Source organism: Protopterus annectens, chromosome 7.part0 (assembly GCF_019279795.1).
Source record: "Protopterus annectens isolate FY-2018-M chromosome 7.part0, PAN1.0, whole genome shotgun sequence".
Lineage (NCBI taxonomy): Eukaryota > Metazoa > Chordata > Ceratodontiformes > Protopteridae > Protopterus > Protopterus annectens.
Window position 1 is genome coordinate 141,807,143 of NC_056739.1, and position 24,548 is coordinate 141,831,690.

The 24,548-nt window shown below is 40.5% G+C and overlaps 1 protein-coding gene across 3 annotated transcripts in view; it reads left to right on the top strand.

Moving 5' to 3' along the window:
• Window positions 1-2,036: 2,036 nt before the first annotated feature.
• Window positions 2,037-24,548, top strand: part of LOC122806292 (inositol 1,4,5-triphosphate receptor associated 2-like) — a 386,988-nt gene continuing 364,476 nt past the window's right edge. For 2 of the 3 annotated variants that reach the window (XM_044076588.1, XM_044076586.1), the window contains exon 1: window positions 2,037-2,340. In XM_044076588.1, the coding sequence (XP_043932523.1) occupies window positions 2,137-2,340 (204 nt within the window). In that variant the 5' untranslated portion in view covers window positions 2,037-2,136. The remainder of the gene's footprint in view (window positions 2,341-24,548) is intronic. The other variant, XM_044076585.1, reaches the window with a different exon arrangement.

Genomic DNA, 24,548 nt, shown 5'->3' on the forward strand with positions numbered 1-24,548 from the left:
TAGGATATCCTGTTTTGCTCAATACTTTATTTTGGACTTCATACTATGTATTATTACTATTTGATACTCTGCTTTGTTTGTCTTTGTCTAGTATTGTTTGTGTTTTTGTGGAGCTTTTCTCCCTGGGCCTCCGCTGAAAATGGACATGTATCCAGTCGGACTATCCCGGTTAACAAATGTAAAATAAAATATATAAGAATGCTGTACTTTGTGAGTTGCATCAGTGTAACATATAAAAGGATACTCGTGAACACAAAAAGACAGCGAAACTTGCAGATGTTCTCCTTTTCCAAAACTTTATTCCGATAAAGTTTTGGAAAAGGAGAACATCTGCAAGTTTCGCTGTCTTTTTGTGTTCACGAGTACTAGTTGGTTGTGTTGTTTTCAATATAAAAGGATACTATTGTGTGAAGTGCCACTATTAGTGTATTACATCAACCTTTTAATATCATCTGTTGTTTTTTTTCTCTCTTGCTACACTTACGTAGAATGAAACGTTTCTGTTTATGGAGCATTCCTGGCTTTTTCAATGATTTACACATGGGGCCCACGTTCTGATCCAATGCAGAAGCTTCTCACCTTTGTAGGCTAGCCATTCTTGGCTGTGATTGGGACAGCCCACCTTTGTAGGCTAGCCACCCACCTTTGTAGGTTAGCCATTCTTGGTTGTTGTGATCGGGACACCCTTGGCAGCTACAGGTGGACTTCACTGGCTGATGCAATTCATTAGCATGTCGTGTGCTGCTGCAGCTGTTTCTGCTGCATGTCATACTCTGTTCCCATGTCAATGCTGTATCACTGTAGAGTTCTGCTGCAATTGTTTCCCACCCCCTTATTCTGTAGTTATGTTACCTATTTTTTATTCATTAATGAGGTGGGTGACCTGGTCTATGGAATATTTCAGCTATGACCCAGCTGAGTATGCCAGTTATAGAAATGCATACAACATTCATCCCTCTCAGCTATCCAGATTTTTGCAGAATATCCGGATTTTGCCATGTTTTGGTCTGTTCTTCATAAAATTTATGTTTCTTTTTGTTGCCAAATCATTGAGGATTGAAGTCACTAAATAATGGCAAACATTTGAGTTTCAAACTTCTTTTCATTAATAAAATGCATGCTAACACAAAACCTGTTATCCTATTATTTTTCTAAGTTTATGAGAGCAATAATTAAAATATGTTCCTGATCGGGGACCTTTATCCCCATTATTTTGGCTTTGCCTGGATTTCTTGCACTAGGAGGTTGAGAGGCATGATCACAGTATACTGATTTCAGTACATAGACTTACTAGTAAAATAGTATTTACCTTGTTAGAGAATAGTTGTGAGTAAGTTATGAGTAAAAAACAAAGCACAGTTACAAAACTGCATATTTGCAGCATAGTGAATACTTATTTGCAGACTTGCTAACAGTACTCTTTACTTTATCAGAACAAACTGCGAGTATCGTGAATAAAAACAAAGATACACAGCATCATGACGCAATATAGTCAGAGAGGAGACAAATGTTTAGCAAGGAAAACAGAGAAATTTATTTTTTTTGTGATTTGTTTACATGTATACAATATTGACACCTTTGTTTTTTGGTTTAAAGCAATTCCCCAAAAGAGAATGGGGTTTGGGGTTTGTTATCTAGGAAGTAGTGAGGCAGTGATATTAATCTAACCTTTTTCTGTACAGTAGGAAGATTTACATGTTTCCTGTAGATGTTTAGTAAATGATCTGTAATTTGTTGAGTATTTAAATGACTTTGGTTATAATTTTTCTCCAGTTAAATGGGTAGACAGCTGAAATGCGGATGGTGCTAATGCCGGTTTGCGGTGCTCTAATGAGGTCATAAATGAGAGAGAACAGTTTACCACGTGCCCCTCTTTTTCACACTAGCAGAATGGATACTTCACACCCATGTTATGAATATTCCCTAGCTAATATTTTGGGATTCTTGAAACTGCATCGAAATGTTGGCCTTCTTGGTGGGGGGCAGCATATTCAAACTATAGGTCATGCCAGGCTGCATTGCCTCTGACATGATGTGTTTTTATGCTGTTAGATTTGATTGGTGTTGGAAAGTGTGTGGGATGTCTCACATCTTTATCAGAAGTGTGTGTGTGGGGGGGTCTTTGCTGATGTATGCATGCAGCTTTGGCTTCGGAGCAGTTCTGACATTTGCTGTTTTAACTTCTTTTTTTTTCCTCAGACAGCCTTTGTCCACCTTTCCCTGGCATTTAAGTGTGACATGTTCACCTTGCAAAAACGGCTGCAAATAGAAGAACGCTCACGGGATGTAGCCGAGGACAACATCCGCTTAGAACTGCAGAGCTGTAGATCAATGGTGCAGGTGGGTAATGAGGACAGAGGCTATGTATGACCTGATTAATTATAATCTAGCTAGCTAGCTATAGACTTACTTTCAGCTTGAATAACATTTTGATGTTTATTCTTCAATATTCAACATTTTTACACTGCTTTACAGGTTAAGATATAAACACAAGTACAAAACAAAGAAGCTTAAAATGTATAAATATTTAAAAGTACAAGAATAACAGTCATAGCTGCTGGAGGTTTTGCATGATTGGTTAGAGTGGTTATGCCCAGACATTCTCAGCTAGTATATTACATTACAAATGTTAATCATACAAGTCATGTTGGAATAGATAACGTTTCAGATGAGAAGTGGCTTTTGTAGCAGTATAGTACTGTTAACCCATGACACAGAGAACTGCTAAGAAAATGCAACACAATAACTAACATTTACAAAAGGCTGTAATATGATAACCTAGATATGTGACTCACAGCTGCTGATGAGTCATGGCTTTAGTTTAACAACTTTCACTCATTCAAGAACATTTGTAAAAATATGTGCCTTGGAATGTTTCATTTAATCTTTGTTTACTAACACTGTCTTAGCACAGCTGTCAATTTTCAGACTGACCTACAAACTCTACTGTAGTGAACTACCTTGTTTGAGATCATACATTGTGCATTTGGAAATGGTGGGAATTGATTTTCAGCACAGGGTGTATTCTGCATTTTATCAGCATGCTGTCAGCCTAGCTTCTGCAGTTTTTTTTTACGTTCTAAGTGTTTTCATTTGTATCTTTGTATCACCATAGGGGAGAAATGAATATGTAATAAAATTAGCACATCAGATGCATACAGGGTATGAGGACCTGCAGTAACAGCATATAATGTACATGCAAGGGATGTGGACATGCAGTAAGATTAGCACATGAGTTGCATGCAGGGGATGAGGACCTGCAGTAACAGCATACACTGTTCATGCAGGGGATTTGGACATGTAGTAACATTAGCACTTTAAGTGCTTGCAGGGTATCAGGACCTGCAGTAACAGCATACAGTGCACATGCAGGAAATGTGGACATGCAGCACATTAGGTGAATGCAGGGGATGAGGACTTAAAGTAACAGCATACATTGTACATGCAAGAAGTGTAGGTATGCAGTAACATTACCAGTCAGGTGCATGTAGAGGATGAGAACCTGAAGAAAAAGCATACGGTGTACATGCATGGGATGTGGAGATGCAGTTGCATTAGCCCATCAGGTGCATGCAGGGTATCAGGACCTGCAGTAACAGCATACAATATACATGCAGGGAATGTAGACGTGGAGCAGTATTAGCATGTCAGGTGGATGCAGGGGATATGGACATGTAGTAACATTAGCACTTTAAGTGCTTGCAGGGGATGAGGACCTGTAGTAACAGCATACACTGTTCATGCAAGTGATTTGGAGACACAGCAACATTAGTACATCAACTGCACACTGGGATGAGGTCCTGCAGTAACAGCATAGACTGTACATGCAGGGATATGGACATGGAGTAACATAAGAACTTCAAGTGCATGTAGAGGATAATGACATGCATTAACAGCATACACTGTTTATGCAGGGGATGTGGACAGGCAGTAATATAAGCATGCCTGATGCATGCAGGGAATGTGGATTTGCAGTAACAGTATGCACTATACATGCAGGTGATGTGGACATGCAGTTACATTTGCACATCAAATGCATGCTAGGGAGAAGGACCTGCATTAACAGCATACACAGTGCATGCAGAGAATGTGGACATGCAGTAACACTAACATATTAGGTGCATGCAGGGAATGAGGACTTGGAGTAACAGTGTATACTGTACATAGAAGACTTCTCATCCTCTCTTTGTCGATGATTGAAAACTGTATAGCTCATCAGATGAGGAACTGAAAGCACAACTGCAGGTTGAAAAAATGTTTTCAGATGATATAATAATGTCATTTGGTCTTGATAAATGTGCAAAAGTAACATTTAAAGGAGGAAAGCTGCAGCACCAAAAAACATCTGCCTGGGATAGAAATGTGATATAAAAGAACTTGAGCAAGAGGGAGTGGATAAATATTTGGGAATTGTTGAAGGATCAACAATACAACATGAACAAATGCGAATAAAAATAAGGAATACTTTAGAAGACTTAAATTAATCCTGAAAACAGTGCTGACATCTAGGAACAAAATCCAAGCTATAAACCAATTTGCTCTTCCTGTCCTAACTTACGGTTTTGGAATGATTGACTGGCCCCAAAATGTTTGGATAGATTAGACAGGAAAACAAGAAGGATGCTTCATGTTCACCAAATGATTTATAACAATTAGTGTATACCAAGATTATATATTCCTTGTTCTGAAGGAGGGATGGGCCTCCTTGACTACAAACATATATGCTGACCTCACAGACCAAAACATAATGAAAGTTTTGAAACATGAGGAGAATAAATCTAAGATGACTTCTCTGCTTAATCTAGCAAAAGCATATTGGAGTCAAGCAGGACTGGAAATCAAACCAGAAGTACATAAAAATCAGGCAGCAACTGAATGTGCCAAAAAACAAAAGAAAGAATATTAGGTGAAGGACCAGATGAAAAGGCAAGAAATGTGGAAAATGCATAAATATAGTTTCAAGTATAGAAAACTTCTGGAAGAACCTCATGTTGATCAGGAATGAAGGCAGGAATAGTTAAGGAGAGGTGAATTCAAACCAAAAGATGAAAGGTTAATATTGGTGGCCCAAAATAGTGGGTTACGTACACATTGGTTTACAAAGTCCATTGAACATGTGTGAGAAACAGACAAATGTAGGTTTTGTAAAACCAAATTGGAAACAGTTGTACACCTTGTTTCTGGTTGTGACACACTAATGGCAGGACTGTATACTGAAAGTCATAATAATGTGACAAGACTGTTGTACTGGCTATTGTGAAAACATTATAATAGTGAAGTGGCAGAAAAACACTGGAAACATGAGCCACAAAGCAACATAGAAAATCATGTAGTTTATATCACATGGGATCATCCATTACCAATAGTTCAAAAGATAGATGCTGGAAAACTGGATGTAGTGGTCCATGAAAAGAAGATAAAAGTAGCATTGATCACTGAAATTTCCACACCCAGTGACTACTGTGTCTTGCATACAGAGAGACACAAAGTCATAAAATACCAAGATTTGCAGGCAGAAATGAGAGCAATGTGGAAGAAAGATATCCAGACAGTTCCAATAGTAGTAGGAGCAATGGGTCTTATAAAAAAGAATCTACAATCATATTTAGATACGTTACCAGTACATGTAACCCCATATGAATTGCAGAAGGAGTCATTACTAGGCACATTGTGGGTGCTGCGAAGAGCGCTTTTGGCACATCAAAGATTGAAACAATACTAATTTCATAAATTTTAATTGTACTTTGACTTAGGAATGGAGTCCATTCCTGTCATGGTATTAGAAACCCAAAAGATTTCGATAAATTAAAAGGATACGGACATGCAGTAATATTAGAATGGTAGCTGCATGCTGAAGATGTGGACCTGAAGTAATAGCATACACTCAGAATGCAAGGGAGTGAACTTGCAGCTAAGTTAGCATATCAAATGCATACACAAAATGTGGACAGGTAGTAACTGCATACGCTGTACATGTAAGGAATGTGGGCATGCAGTAACATTAGCATGTCTGGTTCATGCAGGGAATGCGGACCTCCATTGATAGCATGCACTGTACATGCAGGGTTTTTGGACATGCAGTAACAACAGCACATCAGGTGCATGCAGGGGATGAGGACCTACAGCAACAGCATATACTGTACATGCAGGGGAGGGGGACATTTAGTAACATTAGCACATCATGTGTACACAGAGGATTAGGACCTGCAATAACAGCATACACTGTACGTGCAAGGAAAGTGGGCATTTAGTAACATTAGCACATCAGGTGAAGCACAGGATGAGGACTTGCTGTTGCAGCATACACTGTGTTTGCAGGGGATGTGGATGTTCAGTAACATTAGCATGTCACTTGCATACAGCAGTTGAGGATTTGGAGTAACAGCATACACTGTACATGCAAAATTGTGGGAATGCAGTAACATTAACAGTTTAAGTGCTTGCAGGGGCTGAGAACCTGTAGTAACAGAATACACTGTACAGACAGGGGATGTCGACATGCAGTAACATCAGAATGTCAGGTGTATATAAAGGATGAGGACCTGTAGTAAGAGCATACACTGTACATGCAGGGTACTTTCATATACAGTTACAGTAGCATACCTGATGTATGCAGGGAATGTGGACCTGTAGTAAGAGCTACACTGTACATGCAGGGGACTTATATACAGTTACATTAGCATACCTGATGTATGCAGGGAATGTGGACCTGTAGTAAGAGCATACACTGTACATGCAGGAGACTTTCATATACATTTACATTAGCATGCCTGATGTATGCAGGGAATGTGGACCTGTAGTAAGAGCATACACTGTACATGCAGGGGACTTTCATATACAGTTACATTAGCATACCTGATGTATGCAGGGAATGTGGACCTGTAGTAAGAGCATACACTGTACACCCAGTGGGTGAGGACATGTAGTAACATTAGCACACCAAGTGCATGCAGAGCAAAACCTGCAGTAACAGGGAAAAACTGTATATGCAGGGGGACTGGATATACAGTAACAGCATGTCAGGTGCATGTAGAGGATGAAGACTTTCTGTAACAGTATACACTGTACATGCAGGAAATATGGACATGCAGTTACACTAGCACATTATGTGCATGCAGGGGATGAGGGCTTGCAGTGACAGTGTATACTGTACATACAATACCATTAGCACTTAAGATGTATGCAGGGGAGAGGAGATGTAAATGCTTACACTGTGCATTAAGGGGATGTGGGCATGCAGTAACATTTTTCATCAGGTACATGCAGAGGATGAGGATTTGCACTAACAGCATGCACTATACATGCAGGGAATGTGGACATGTAATAACATTAGCACATCACATGTATGCAGAGGTAAAGGACCTGCAGTAACAGCATACACTATACTTGCAGGGGATGTGCACATTCAGTAATATTAGCATGTCAGGTATATTTATGAAATGTGGATCTGCAGTAACAGTATGCACTGTACATGCGTTGGATGTGAACATGAAGTAACATTAGCACATCAAGTTCATGCAGGAGATGAGGTCCTGCAATAGCAGAATACACTGTGCATACAGGGAATATGGACATGCAGTACTATAAGCATATCAGGTGCACGCAGGGGATGAGGTCCTGCAATAGCAGAATACACTGTACATACAGGGAATGTGGACATGCAGTACTATAAACATGTCAGGTGCACGCAGGGGATGAGGTCCTGCAATAGCAGAATACACTGTACATACAGGGAATGTGGACATGCAGTACTATAAACATGTCAGGTGCATGCAGGGGATGAGGACCTGCAGAAACAGGATAAACGGTACCTGCATGTGATGTGAACATGAAGTAACATTAGCACATCAGGGTCATACATACGATAAGTACCTGCAGTAACAGCCTACGCTGTACATACAGGGAACATAGACATGCAGTAACATTAGCATGTTAGATGCATGTAGAGGATGAAGACCTGCAGTAACTGCATAGATTGTACATGCAGGTAATGTGGACGTGCAGTAACATTATCACATCAGATGTATGCAGGAGATGAGCATCTGCCTTAACAGCATACACTGTGCATGCATATAATATGCATGTGTAGCAACATTAGCACAACAGGTTCATGCAGTGAAGGAGGGCCTGCAGTAAGAGCATATACTGTATAAGCAGGTAACGTGGACTTTAGTAACATTAGCACATGAGAGATGCATGCATAGGATGAGGACCTGCAGTAACAGCATATACTCTAGATGCATGGAATGTTGACCTGCAGTAACATTAGAACATCAGGTGCATGCAGAGGATGGGGACCTGCAGTAACATCATAGATTTACATACAAGTAATGTGGACATGCAGTAACATTAGCACAACAGCTGCATGCAGGAGAGTTGGGCATGCAGTAATAGTATACATTGTACATTTAAGGAATGTGAACATGAAATAACATTAGCAACTCAGGTATATGCAGAGGAAAAAGACCTGCAGTAACAGAATACACTGTACATTATAGGAATGTGGACATGCAGTAACAGTAGCACAAGTGCAGGAAGAGGATGAGGACCTGCAGTAACAGCATTTACTGTGCATGCAAGGAAGGTGGATGTGCAGTAACGTTAGTACATGAGGAACAAGCAAAGGATGAAAACCTGCAGTAACAGCATACACTGTACATGCAGGGAATCTAGATATACAGTAACATTATAGCGTCAGGTCCATGTAGAAGATGAAGACCTCCAGTAACAGCATACTTTTTACATGCAAAGAATGTGGGCATTCAGTGACATTAGCAAATTAAGTGCTTGCAGGGGATGAGGACCTGCAGTAACTGCATAAAATGGACTTGCAGTGGATATGGGCATGCGGTTACATTGGAATGTCAGGTGTATGTAAAGGATGAGGACATGCAGTAACAGCATACACTGTACATAAAGCAGATGTGGACATATAATAATAACACATCAAGTGCATGCAAATGATAATGACCTGCAGTAACATGATAAACTGTATATGCAGAGGATGTGGGCATGCAGTAACATTAGCACATCATGTACATGCAGAGGATGAGGACCTGCAGTAACATGTTAAACTGTGCATGCAGGGAATGTGGACATGCAGTAACATAAGCTGATCAGGTGCATATAGGGGAGGACGACCTGCAATAACAGGAGAAACTCTACATGCAGGGGATCTGGACATGTAGTAACATTAGGACACCAGGTACATGCAGGGGATGTGAACCTGCAGTAAGATTAGCACATGAGATGCATGCAGTGGATTAGGATTTGCAGTAACAGCATACACTCTACACGCAGGATATATGGACATGCAGTAACATTAGCACATCTGGTGCATGCAGGGGATGAGGACCTGCAGTAACAGATTAAACTGTACATGCAGGGAATGTGGACATGCAGTAACATAAGCTGATCGGGTGCATACAGGGGAGGAGGACCTGCAATAACAGGAGAAACTCTACATGCAGGGTATATGGACATGCAGTAACATTAGCACGTCCAGTGCATGCAGGGAATGAGGACCTGTTCATGCAGGGGCTATAGACATGTTGCAACATTAGCACATTACGTGTTTGCAGGGGATGAGGGCCTGCAGTAACAGCATACAGGGAATAAGGGTATGCAGTATCATTAGCATATCCAGTGCATGCAGACGATAAGAACGAGCAGCAACATCATACACTCTACATGCAGGGGATGTGGACAGACTGTAACATTAGTATGTTAGATGCATGCAGGGGATGAGGACCTGAAGTAGCAGCATACAGTGTACATGCAGGCAAAGAGGACATGCATTAGCATTAACACTTCAAGCGCATGCAAAGGATGAGGACCAGTAGTAACAGAATATACCTTACATGCATGGAATGTGGACTTGCAGTAACTTTAGCACATCAGGTGCATGCAGGGAATGTGCACCTAAAAATAACAACATACACTGTAAATGCAGGGGACATGGACATGCAGGAACATTAGCATATCAGGTGTACACAAAGGATGAGGATCTTCAGTAACAGCATACACTGTACATGCAGGGAATGTTGACATGCTGTAGCATTAGTACATAAAGTACATGCAGAGGATAAGGACCTGTAGAAACAGCATACACTGTGCAAGCAGAGGCTTTGGACATGCAATAACCTTAGCATATCAGTTGCATACAGAGGAGGAGGACCTGCAGTAACAGGATAAACTGTACATGCGGGGAATGGGGACGTGGTATCATGAGCATGTCAATTGCATGCAAGGGAGGAGCTCCTGCAGTAACAGGAGAAACTGTACATGCAAGGGATGTGGACACGTAGTAACATTAGCACATGAGGTGCACACAGAGTCTGAGGAGCTGCAGTAACAACATACATCTTACATACAAGGAATGTAGACATGCAGTAACATTAGGACATCAGGTGCATGCAGGGGATGAGGACTTGCAGTAACAGCATACACTGTACATGCAAGGATGTGGACATACAGTAAGAATAGCACATGAGATGCATTCAGCAGTTGAGGACCTGCAGTAACAGCATACAGTGTACATGCAGGAGCTGTGAACATGTAGTAACACTAGCACGTCAGATGTATGCAGAGGATGAGAGCCTACATTAACAGGATACACTATACATGCAGAAAATGTGGAAATTTAATAATGTTAACAGATAAGGTGTATGCAGAGAGAAAAGACCTGCAGTAACAGCATATACTTTAGATATAGGGGATGCAGATGTAGGAACATTAGCCAAACCTCTCAACATCTTGGAGCAAGAAATCTGGACAAAGCCATGAATAATGGGAGGAGAGAGGACCAAAAATAGGGACAATTTTAAATACTTAGAAAGTTGATAGAATAACAGGTTTTGCAATAGCATGGATTTTCTGAAGGGCATGATGTCTGCAACTCAAATATCTCTCATTATTTTCTGACCTCAAGTCTTTAGTTATTTGCCAATGATTTGCTAGAAAACCACAATTTTGTGAAAAATGAAAAATATGAGACAAAAATCTGGACATTCTTGGAAAATCTATACAGTTGAAAGGTATGACATTAGCACATCAAGTCCATACAGAGGATGAAGACATGCAGTAACAGCATATGCTGTACATGGAGGGAGTGTACAAAAATCACAAAAACTGATAGGCCAAAGAAGAACCATAAAGACGACGGAGTGGACTATCGAGGATAAGAAAAAAAGTATGCATTGTTACTATTATGCAAAGAAGCCCAGAATTTGCAGACACAAGATATGCAAAAAGATTAAGAGAGAAATTAGAGGAAAGAAAAATAGTTCCACAAGAAAAACTGCCAGAAGCCTCAAATAAAAAATTGTGTTCATTAATACAGATTGTGGAAAACAATATATAGACCAAGAAATTTTGATCTCTTTGGAAAAAGAAGCATCTGAAAAAGTGCAAAAATATAAACAAAACCCAGAGATTTTTGAAAAGTATAAAAAAGAAATATGGACATGAGAAAGAAAGAGAGATTTCATGTGGTCAAATATCTATGCAAAGGAGAAAATAAAACTAACCAATACAAAAAGAGCATCACCAAATATTTGAAGAGAAGTACAGGCAAAGGAATCCGGACATGGAAAACTTTACAATACAAAAAATAAAGACAAAGAAGAAAAGGAGACCCATAGTGGAGGAGTTAAAGAAATAGAAACTGAGGCTATGGAGTACCTGCAATGAAGGATTCAGTGTAGAAAATCTAATTCAGAAAGCACCACAACAGGATAGAGCAATGGATATCCAAATTAAGGGAAAACAGTGGAATGGGAAGCAATTGGTCAGTTGTCATATGAAGATATGTTGGAGCCTTCCACAGGAAACCAGTATAAACATTCACTTGAAGCTAGGCAGCAAGGGAAGGAACAGGAAACTGTGGAAACTCTGATGCAGTCAATGTTGAGGAGTGATAGGCCAGTGAGTTCCCATATGACAGAGCAACGGATGGCACAGGATGAAATTGAAGAGAATGTGCCACAGGAAGATGCTATAGAACTTTCTATAGAATGCCCGCAGGAAATGGAAAACAATGGATGTGCCCTCAGTTTGGAAGAAAATGAGCTAAGAGAAGAGTTGCTTGATTTAATAGAGATCGATAGATATATTAAGATCAATGAAAGAAATAGACTGCAGAAGGTCAATAAAACCCAAAAAGTCAGAAGTTTGATGAAACAAATGACCACAGTAATTAGGACTGTCCGTAAAGATCCGTGCGATATAACAAAGTAAACAGGATGTATTACTGTGCAGCTAAATTAATAACTGATACAGTTCTACAACAAGAACACAAGGTAGTGAGGGAAAGGAAGTGGAGAAATTGAATACCATCATGGAAGTATCAAACAGAGAAAACCATAAAGCAATTAAGACAAGAAGTGTCACTGTTGGAGGAGTATAGCAGAGACAACAAATCAACAAAAATACTTAGAAAGACAGAAGTGATGCGCAGTATCAGAACAGATCCAGATCTGTCGTGTAATATCGCAAACGGCAAACTAAAAATCTCAGCGCAGGCAGAAAAACTATGCAGATAAATATAAAGGAAACGTACAAATTAAGCAATTTATTGATGACCCAAAAAAGTTTTATAGAGAGCTGGGTAACAAGGTAAAAGGTATTGAAAGTCCACCAAAAAAAAGAAGAAATAGATACATTTTGGAGAAGTATCTATGAAGATCCTATGGAACACAACAAATATTCTAAATGAATAGAAGAAATAAAAGAAAGAATAAGAAGTTTAAAGGTACAGGATAAGAAATGGGATAAAGTAACAGCCAGAGAGATTGAAACAAAGTTAAGAAAAGCCTCTAACTGGAAAACCCCAGGCCCAGATGCAGTACCTAACTTCTGGTTAAAGAATTAACATATTTGCATGAAAATGTATCCATGAGTAAGAACTATTTATATGCGCACCCCAAACAGTCACCAACCAGGCTAACAAGAAGAAGAACAATGTTCCTACTTAAGAGTGAACCTGCAAGCTACCCGAAAAATGATAGTCCAGTAACTTGCCTTCCGATGACTTATAAACTATACACTGGAACCGATGATGACAGAGTTTATAGTCACTTAGAAGAAACATCAATTATGGCAGTAGAACAAAAGGGCAATAAAAGAAAGTCATATGGAACAAAGGATCATTTGTTGTTAAAGTCATAGTGGAGAACTGTAAAAAGGTGAAGAATCCAAGTATGGCATGGATTGACTACAAAAAAGCATTTGATAGTATCCCACATTCATGGATAAAAGAGTGCTTAATACTGTATAAGATACAATGTACACCGATCGATTACATTACAGTGACCATGAAACAGTGGTAAACCACTTTGCAATTAAGCCACGATAAAGGACAAACTATTATTCCAGGGATAAAAATGCAATGGGGGCTATTCCAGGGTGACTCTCTGTCACCACTGATATTCTGTTTTGCCCTTAACCCATTAAGCTGTCTACTTAACAGCTTAGGCCATGGCTATAATTTGGTTCCTAGGAAACAACAGTGTGAGGACTTCTCATCTTCTCTTTGTCGATGACTTAAAACTGTATAGCTCATTAGATGGGGAACTGAAAGCACAACTGCAAGTTCTCAAAACTTTTTCTGATGATATAAGAATGTCATTTGGTCTTGATAAATGTGCAAAAGCAACATTTAAAGCAGGAAAACTGCAGCACCAAGAAAACATCAGTTTGGGACAAGAATGTGATATAAAAGAACTTGAGCAAGAGGGAGTGGATAAATATTTGGGAACTGGTGAAGGATCAACAAAAAACATGAACAAAACTAAAAGAATACTTTAGAAGACTTAAATCAATCCTGAAAACAGCATTGACATCTGGGAACAAAATTCAAGCTGTAAACTAATTTGCTCTCCCTGTCCTAACTTACAGTTTTGGAGTGATTGACTGGCCCCAAAACATGTTGAACAGATTAGACAGGAAAACAAGAAGGATGCTTTATGCTCACCAAATGAATAAAAATCAGTACATATCAAGATTATATATTCCTTGCTCTGAAGGAGGTGTGAGCCTCCTTGAAATTTATTACATGTATAGATCTGCAGTTGTGGGACTGCACACATATCTACTGATCTCACAAGACCCAACTGTAGTGAAAGTTTTGAAATATGAGGAGAATAAGTCTAAGATGACTTCTCTGTTTAATCTAGCAGAAGCATATCGGTGTCAAGCAGGAATGGAAATTAAACCAGAAGTAGATAAAAATTAGGCAGCAACTGAATGTGCCAAAAAAATTAAAAAAGACTAAGGCAAAGGACCAGATGAGAAGGCAAGAAATATGGAAAATGCATAAATATAGTTGCAAGTATAGAAAACTTCAGGAAGAGCCTTGAGTTGATCAGGAAATAATGCAGGAATGGTTAAGCAGAGGTTTATTCAAACCAAGATATGAAAGGTTTATATTGGCCACCCAAGATAGTGGGCTAGGTACACATTGGTTTACAAAGTCCATTGAAGATCTGGGAGAAACAGATAAATGTAAGTTTTGTAAAACAGAATTGGAAACAGTTGTACACCTTGTTGTTGGTTGTGACATACTAGTGGCAGAAGGACTGTATATTGAAAGGCATAATAATGTGGCAAGACTGTTGCACTGGGGATTGTGCAAACGTTATGGTATTGAAGTGGCTGAAAAATACTGAAAACATGAGCCACAAAGTAGGATAGAAAATGATGAGGTCTACATCACATGGGATTAACGATTCCCAATAGCTCAAAAGATAGATGTTAGAAAACCAAATATAGTAGTCCATGATTAAAAGACAAAAGTAGCATTGATCATTGAAATTGTCTTGCGTACAGAGAGGCACAAAGTCATAAAATATCAGGATCTGCAGACAGAAACAAGAACAATGTGGAAGAAAGATACTCAGGCAGTTCCAATAGTAGTAGGAGTAATGGGTCTTATAAGAAAGAATCTACAATTGTATATAGATATGATACCAGTACGAATTGCAGAAGGAGTCATTACTGGACACATTGCAGGTACTGCGGAGAACACTACTGGCTGACATCAAAGACTGAAACAGTACTAATTTCATGAACTTTTTTAATCATACTTTGACTTAGGAAATGGGTCTAGTTCCATCATGGTATTAGAAACTCAAAAGGTTTGGAGAAATTAAAAAAAGGGAATGTGGACATGCAGTAACACTAGCACATCAGGTGTATGCAGTGGATGAGGACTTGCAGTAAGATTGGCATGTCAGATGCATGTGGGGGAGGAGGACCTGCAGTAACAGTATACACTGTGCTTACTGGGTATGGTGACATGGAGTAATATTAGTACATCAGGTGCATGCAGAGGATGATGACCCACATTAAAAACATGGACTGTTCATGCCGGGAAAGTGGACATGCAATAACATTAGCAGATTAGGTGCATGCAGAAGGAGAGGAGCTGCAGTAATAGCATAGACATTAAATGCAGGGGATGTTGACATGCAGTAATATTACCACATCAGGTGAATACAGAGGATGAGAATCTGTAGTAACAGGATATGCTGGCCATGCAAGGAGTGTGGGCATGCAGCAACATTAGCACATCAGGTGCATACAGTGGACGAGAACATACAGGCGGTGTGGATATGTGGTAACATTAGCATGTCATGTGCATGCAGAGGATAAGGAGGTGCAGTAACCATATACATTGTGCATGCAGGGAATGTGAACATGCAGTACATTAGCATGTTAGGTGCATTCAGGTGGGTGAAGACCTGCAGTAACAGCATACACCGTACATGTAGGGAATGTGGACATGTAATAGCATTAGTAGGACATGTGCACATTGAGAATAAGGACATGAATGCACATGGGATGCATGCAGGAGATAAATATATGCAGTAACAGCACAATGTGTGCATGAAGAGGATGTGGGCATGCTGCAATTCTAATGCATGTATGATAACCGAGAATCAGGGCATTCAGCAACATTAGCATGTTGCGTGCAAATGCTAAACACATGCAAAAACATCAGACAGTGTGTTTGTAGGGGATGAAGACATGCAGCAACAGCACACATTTTGCATGTCAAAAATGAGAACATGGAATAATTTTGGTGCCCAGTGTACATGTAGGGGATGAGGAGATGTAGTACAATTATCACAAAGAATGCATATGGAAGGAATGAGGGGGTGTGGTAACATTAATGCACTTTATGCATGCAGGAGATGAGGGAATGACAGATGTGGTAACATTAATGCACTTTGTGCATGCAGGAGATGAGGGAATGTGTGGATGTGGTAACATTAATGCACTTTGTGCATGCAGATGAGATAATGAGGGATGTGGTAACATTAATGCACTTTGTGCATGCAGAAGATGAGGGAATGAGGGGTGTGGTAACAGTGCACATCATGCATGCAGGAGATGGGGGAATGAGGGATGTGGTAACATTAATGCACTTTGTGCATGCAGGAGATGAGGGAATGAGGGATGTGGTAACATTAATGCACTTGTGCATGCAGGAGATGAGGGAATGTGGGGATGTGGTAACATTAATGCACTTTGTGCATGCAGAAGATGAGGGAATTAGGGATGTGGTAACAATGCACATTGTGCATGCAGGAGATGAGGGAATGAGGGAAGTGGTAATATTAATGCACTTTGTGCATGCAGGAGATGAGGGAATGAGGGATGTGGTAACATTAATGCACTTTGTGCATGCAGGAGATGAGGGAATGTGGGGATGTGGTAACATGAATGCACTTCATGCATGCAGAAGATGAGGGAGTGAGGGGATGTGGTAACAATGCACTTTGTGTATGTAGGAGATAAGAGAATGAGGGCATGTAGTATCATTAACGCACTTTGTGTATGCAGGAGATGAGGGAATGAGGAATGGGGTAACAATGCACTTTGTGGATGCAGACGATGAGGGAATGTGGGGGTGTGGTAACATTAATGTGCTTTGTGCATGCAGGAGATGAGGGAATGAGGGATGTGGTAACTGCACTTTGTGCATGCAGGAGATGAGGGAATAAAATATGTGGTAACATTAATGCACTTTGAGCATGCAGGAGATGAGGGAATGAGGAATGTTGTAATAATGCACTTTATGCATGCAGGAGATGAGGGAGTGAGTGGATGTGGTAACATTAATGCATTTTGTACATGCAGCAGATGAGGGAATATGAGTATGTGGTAACATTAATGAACTTTGTGCATGCAGGAGATGAGGGAATTAGGGATGTGGTAACATTAATGCACTTTGTGCATGCAGGAGATGAGGGAATATGGGGATGTGGCAACATTAATGTACTTTGCGCATGCAGGAGATGAGGGAATGAGGGGATGTGGTAACAATGCACTTTGTGCATGCAGGAGATGAGGGAGTGAATGGATGTAGTAACAATGCAATTTGTGCATGCAGGAGATGAGAGAATGTGGGGATGTGGTAACAATGCACTTTGTGCATGCAGGAGATGAGGGAATGAGGGGATGGTGTAACATTAGTGTACTTTGTGCATGCAAGAGATGAGGAAATGAGGGATGTGGTAACATTAATGCACTTTGTTCATGCAAGAGATGAGGGAATGAGGGATGTGGTAACATTAATGCACTTTGTCCATGCAGGAGATGAGGGAATAAGGTATGTGGTAACATTAATGCACTTTGAGCATGCAGGAGATGAGGGAATGAGGAATGTTGTAATAATGCACTTTATGCATGCAGGAGATGAGGGAGTGAGTGGATGTGGTAACATTAATGGATTTTGTACATGCAGGAGATGAGGGAATATGAGTATGTGGTAACATTAATGTACTTTGCGCATGCAGGATATGAGGGAATGAGGGGATGGTGTAACATTAGTGCACTTTGTGCATGCAAGAGATGAGGAAATGAGGGATGTGGTAACATTAATGCACTTTGTTCATGCAGGAGATGAGGGAATGTGGGGATGTGGTAACATTAATGCACTTTGTGCATGCAGAAGATGAGGGAATGAGGGATATGGTAACATTAATGCACTTTCAGGGAATGAGGGATGTGGTAACATTAATGCACTTTGTGCATCCAAGAAATGAGGGTGGGGGATGTGGTAACATTATTGCACTTTGTGCATGCAGGAGATGAGGGAATGTGGGGATGTGGTAACAATGCACATTGTGCATGCAGGAGATGAGGGAATGAGGGATATGGTAATATTAATGCACTTTGTGCATGCAGGAGATGAGGGATGAGGGCTGTGGTAACATTAATGCACTTTGTGCATGCAGGAGATGAGGGAATGTGGGGATGTGGTAACATGAATGCACTTCATGCATGCAGAAGATGAGGGAGTGAGGGGATGTGGTAACAATGCACTTTGTGTATGTAGGAGATAAGAGAATGAGGGCATGTGGTAACATTAATGCATTTTGTGTATGCAGGAGATGAGGGAATGAGGAATGAGGTAACAATGCACTTTGTGGATGCAGAAGAGGAGGGAATGTGGGGGTGTGGTAACATTAATGTGCTTTGTGCATGCAGGAGATGAGGGAATGAGGGATGTGGTAACAATGCACTTTGTGCATGCAGGAGATGAGGGAATAAAATATGTGGTAACATTAATGCACTTTGAGCATGCAGGAGATGAGGGGATGAGGAATGTTGTAATAATGCACTTTATGCATGCAGGAGATGAGGGAGTGAGTGGATGTGGTAACATTAATGCATTTTGTACATGCAGGAGATGAGGGAATATGAGTATGTGGTAACATTAATGAACTTTGTTCATGTAGGAGATGAGGGAATTAGGGATGTGGTAACATTAATGCACTTTGTGCATGCAGGAGATGAGGACATGCAGGAGATGAGGGAATGAGGGGATGTGGTAACAATGCACTTTGTGCATGCAGGAGATGAGGGAGTGAATGGATGTAGTAACAATGCAATTTGTGCATGCAGGAGATGAGAGAATGTGGGGCTATGGTAACAATGCACTTTGTGCATGCAGGAGATGAGGGAATGAGGGGATGGTGTAACATTAATGCACTTTGTTCATGCAAGAGATGAGGAAATGAGGGATGTGGTAACATTAATGCACTTTGTTCATGCAAGAGATGAGGGAATGAGGGATGTGGTAACATTAATGCACTTTGTCCATGCAGGAGATGAGGGAATGTGGGGATGTGGTAACATTAATGCACTTTGTGCATGCAGGAGATGAGGGAATGAGGGATATGGTAACATTAATGCACTTTCAGGGAATGAGGGATGTGGTAACATTAATGCACTTTGTGCATCCAGGAGATGAGGGTGAGGGATGTGGTAACATTAATGCACTTTGTGCATCCAGGAGATGAGGGTGAGGGATGTGGTAACATTATTGCACTTTGTGCATGTAGGAGATGAGGGAATGTGGGGATGTGGTAAAATTAATGCACTTTATGCATGTAGGAGATGAGGTAATGAGGGGATGTGGTAACAATGCACTTTGTCCATGCAGGAGATGAGGGAGTGAGGGGTTGTGGTAACATTAATTCACTTCTTGCATGCAGGAGATGAGGGATTGAAGGGATGTGGTAACAATGTACGTTTTGCATGCAGGAGATGAGGGAATGTGGGGATGTGGTAACAATGCACTTTGTGCATGCAGGAGATGAGGGAATGAGGGATGTGGTAACATTAATGCACTTTGTGCATGCAGGAGATGAGGGAATGAGGGATGTGGTAACATTAATGCACTTTGTGCATGCAGGAGATGAGGTAATGAGGGATGTGGTAACATTAATGCACTTTGTGCATGCAGGAGATGAGGGAATGAGGGATGTGGTAACATTAATGCACTTTGTGCATGCAGGAGATGAGGGAATGAGGGATATGGTAACATTTATTTTTTTATTTTCAGTTTGATTACCAGGGAAGTCCACTGGGCCTGAAAGTGCCCATTTTCAGTGGAGGCCCAGGGATAAAAGCTCCAAAAGCAATACATTAAGGGTTACATAATTATAAAGGTATAATACATATACAATATCAATACAGTAAGGAAATGCAAATGTATAGAAAGTACAGCAGACACCACAGTTAACAGATATTAGAGAACACAGTTTACAGGCGTTTGCATTCAGAGCAAGCATGGTCAACTGTCTTCATAATAAGAGATCTAAGGTTCTTGCGTTATTATACTAGTAGAGGGGAGACAGTTTACACGCAGTTATTCAAAATAAGTAAGATATATACTTGATGTGAAGTCAATATAATAATTTGCTATTTACATTATATACAAATTTGAAATCAAGTGAGAGTTGTTTAGTCAGTTACTGACAGCTTGAGTCTTTTCTAGGAGAATGGAAATATGAGTTAGAGGGAGGTTAGGAGCAAGGAGTAAGAAGAACTCCTAGGGGAATTCCCTTGAATTTATGTAAGGTGAAAGCAGGAACATTTCCATTTGAATGACAGGTATGAGAAAAGCTGGGTTTTGTAGGTTTCTGAGTTTGATATAGTCCTAAGTGAAGGAGAGAGAATTCCATTTCTTGCCTAGTGAGAAAGAGAGGAGAAGCTGGCCAGCAGGTCGTTTGGGTTTGTGGACAGAAATTAAGTTTTGGTGTTCAGATCTCAGAGATCTATGTGGGATGTATGGGGGAAGGACGTTTGTTAGGGCCGGGCATTTATCTGGGTGAAATATTAGTTTGTGAGCAGTGGTTAGTTGTAGGAAGTGTAGGTGGTTAGAGAGTTCTAGCCAGTTCAGAGATTGTAGGGTAAGCAATGATGAGTAGAGTTTTTGGATTTAGTGGCAAATTTAGAGATCTTATTATAGCAATTTTCAAGTTTGGAGGTGATGGAAGAAGTCAGATTTGTTAGAAGAGGGGCTCCGTATAATAAGGATAGTAGAAGGTAGGTAGTTGCCAGGGTATGCCTTGTGGAGTTGGAGAGAAAGAGGTTATTCCTATAGAGCATACCTAATTTTGGTGGGTTTTCTTTATGTTTTGTTGAATGTGGATATCGAACTTAAGGTGTTCGTCTATAATAATACCAAGACGTTTTGCAAAAGGGACCACTTCTATAGCTGAGTTGGTTTGGCTAAGGACTTTGAAAGCATTTTTGTCATTAGAGAAAGCCCTGGAGGGAGGGAAAAGTAGTATTTTTGATTTATTTGAGTTGAGAGAGAGGTGGTTTTGGTGCATCCAGTTCTCAGTGATTGAAAATGCAGTTTGGGTTTTAGTCAGTAGTTCAGGAAGGTTGGAGGCAACACAGACTAAAGTTGAGTCATCTGCATATTGGATAACTGTTGTGTCAGGGATGGCAGTGTGAAAGTTATTAATGAAGATGTTGAAAAGCATAGGATCGAGGATGGACCCCTGGGGTACAATGGTGGGGGTCAATAAGAAGGAAGAGGTGGAGTTCTTCCATCTGACTGCTTGAGATCTGTCTGACAGGTAACTGGGGAACCATGATAAAGTATTATGGGAGAGATGAAGGTTGGAGAGATGATAGAGAAGGTGTTTGTGGGAAATGGTGTCAAATGCTTTAGAGAGATCTAGGAGTACTGTGGATACTAGGAGTCTGGAATTTCTGGCTTGATTGACTGTTTCTAGGAAGGAGTAGGGCAGTTATGGTGCTATGGCCAGGGTGGAAGCTGTGTTGGGTGGGTGTAAGGAGTTGGTTCTGGGTCAAGAAAGGCATAAGTTGCTGGTGGACACATTTTTCTAGAATTTTGGAGATTGGAGAGAGTAGGGCAATGGGGCGGAAATTAAAAATATTGGTGTTTTTGCCTCCTTTGTGAAGAGGAAGAATGTAGGCTGAATGCCAGAGTTTGGGTACATATGACTCTTTTAAGGATCTATTGATTAAGATGCTGATTGGGAGTGCAATACCATCAGCAGCGCATTTGAGGAAGGTGGAGGGTATGTTGTCAGGGGCATTGGAGCATGGTTTTAGTTTGGATAGGAGCCTTTTTATAATATTGGTTGAGACTGGTTTGAGCTGGAATATGAGGGGTCAGTTATTAGGGTTGTTGGGTGGTGAAGAATGAGGGTTATATGGATTGTTGTTTGGGAAAGTTTTGTTAGGTTAGCAATGGTTTCTGTAAAGAATGTGTTGAAATGTGAGCTCAGTTTAATGTCAGTTATACTTGGGTCAGGGCAGGAATTATTCCTGGACCCTGGATGAAGAAGGGAATTAACTGATTTCCAGAATTGTTTAGGGTTTTTATTATTGTTGGACTGAAGCTTATTGTAGTAGGTTTTTTTGTCCATAGTGATTAGTTTTGTGATATGGTTGTGGAGTTGGGTGTATTGGAGCAAGATAATAGGCATTTTATTCTTCTGGTAAAGCTTCCAGGATTTGTCCCTCTGATGCATGATTTGTTTTGTTTCTTTGGACAGTCAAGGAGCAGTATTAGCTTAGATTATTTTGTTTCTTAGAGGGGCTAGGGAGTTAAGAGTATCTAGGAAGACAGAGTTGAAATGTTCTAAAGCTTTGTCAAGGGGAAGAGTATTTAGGATTTGCCAATTCATTTGTTTAAAAATATTTGAGAATGTTATGGGGTTAAAGTTGCTAAGTTTGCGAGTGGGAATGTAATGGTGGTGATATGGGGTGGAGGTAGCTGAGCGATGAATGAAAGCAGGGAGATGGTCACTAAAGGTGTCTGGGATAGTGCCAGAGAGATTTATTTTGTTTGGATGGGAGACTAGGATCCAGTCTATGATGGATCCTGGGGGGTGAATTTTGTTAGGATGGGTGATTGAGTGGATTACTTGGGTGAAGTTGTAGAGGTTAATGGATAGGGAGGAAAAGGGAGTGTTGATTTTATTCCAGTTGATATTAACGTCGCCTAGAATGTAAGTTTCATACTTTATTTCAGTTGAGGTTTGTGCATGTAAGAAATGAAGACATTCCCATATTAACACACCATGCACATACTTTGGATGAGAATATGCAAACACACTAAGCACATGCAAGGGGTGGAGATACATTATGGCATGAACACATCATTCACAGCAAGAAAATGAGTACATGCAGTAACATTAGTTTGATACTTGCATGCAGGCGATGGGACTTCACTACATTCAGCACATTGTGCACATCCAGATGAAAAGTAGTAGAAATATTAGCATATTGTGTTCATGCAGGGTCAATGAGAAGTTACTGAAACAGTGCAAATAATAGCATTGCAGGGGATGAAGGTAAGTGGTAAAATAAGCACACTATGCACATGTAGGGGATGACAACGTGGAGTAGGTTTAGCAGTAGCATTAGCGCCTTGCAGCAACATCAGATCCTTGCAGTAACATTAGCACCTTGCAGTAACATTAGCACCTTGCAGTAACATCAGATCCTTGCAGTAACATTAGCACCTTGCAGTAACATTAGCTCCTTGCAGTAACATTAGCACACAGTGAGAAGACTGAGGACATTCAGTGACATTAGCACCTGCAGTAACATTAGCACCTTGCAGTAACATTAGCACACAGTGAGAAGACTGTTGAGGACAATCAGTGACATTATCACCTTGCAGTAACATTAGCACCTTGCAGTAACATTAGCTCCTTGCATTGACATTAGCACACAGTGAGAAGACTGTTAAGGACAATCAGTGACATTAGCACCTTGCAGTAACATTAGCACATAGTGAGAAGACTGTTGAGGACAATCAGTGACATTAGCACCTTGCAATAACATTAGCTCCTTGCAGTAACATTAGCACCTTTTAGTAACATTAGCACACAGTGAGAAGACTGTTGAGGACAATCAGTGACATTAGCACCTTGCAATAACATTAGCTCCTTGCAGTAACATCAGCTCCTTGCAGTAACATTAGCACCGTGCAGTAACATTAGCACCTTGCAGTAACCTTAGCACACAGTGAGAAGACTGTTGAGGACAATCAGTGACATTAGCACCTTGCAGTAACATTAGCACACAGTGAGAAGACTGTTGAGGACAATCAGTGACATTAGCACCTTGCAATAACATTAGCTCCTTGCAGTAACATTAGCACCTTGCAGTAACATTAGCTCACAGTGAGAAGACTGTTGAGGACAATCAGTGACATTAGCACTTTGCAGAAATATTGCACACAGTGAGAAGACTGTTGAGGGCAATCAGTGACATTAGCACCTTGCAGTAACATTAGCACCTTGCAGCAACATTAGCACACAGTGAGAAGACTGTTGAGGACAATCAGTGACATTAGCACCTTGCAGTAACATTAGCACACAGGAAGAAGATTGTTGAGGACAATCAGTAACATTAGCACCTTGCAGTAACATTAGCACACAGTGAGAAGACTGAGGACAATCAGTGACATTAGCACCTTGCAGTAACATTGGCACCTTGCAGTAACATTAGCTCCTTGCAGTAACATTAGCATACAGTGAGAAGACTGTTGAGGACAATCAGTGACATTAGCACCTTGCAGTAACATTATCACAGAGGAAGAAGACTGTTGAGGCCAGTCAGTGACATTATCACCTTGCAGTAACATTAGCACCTTACAGTAACATTAGCACCTTGCAGTAACATTAGCACCTTACAGTAACATTAGTACCTTGCAGTAACATTAGCACACAGTGAGAAGACTGTTGAGGACAATCAGTAAC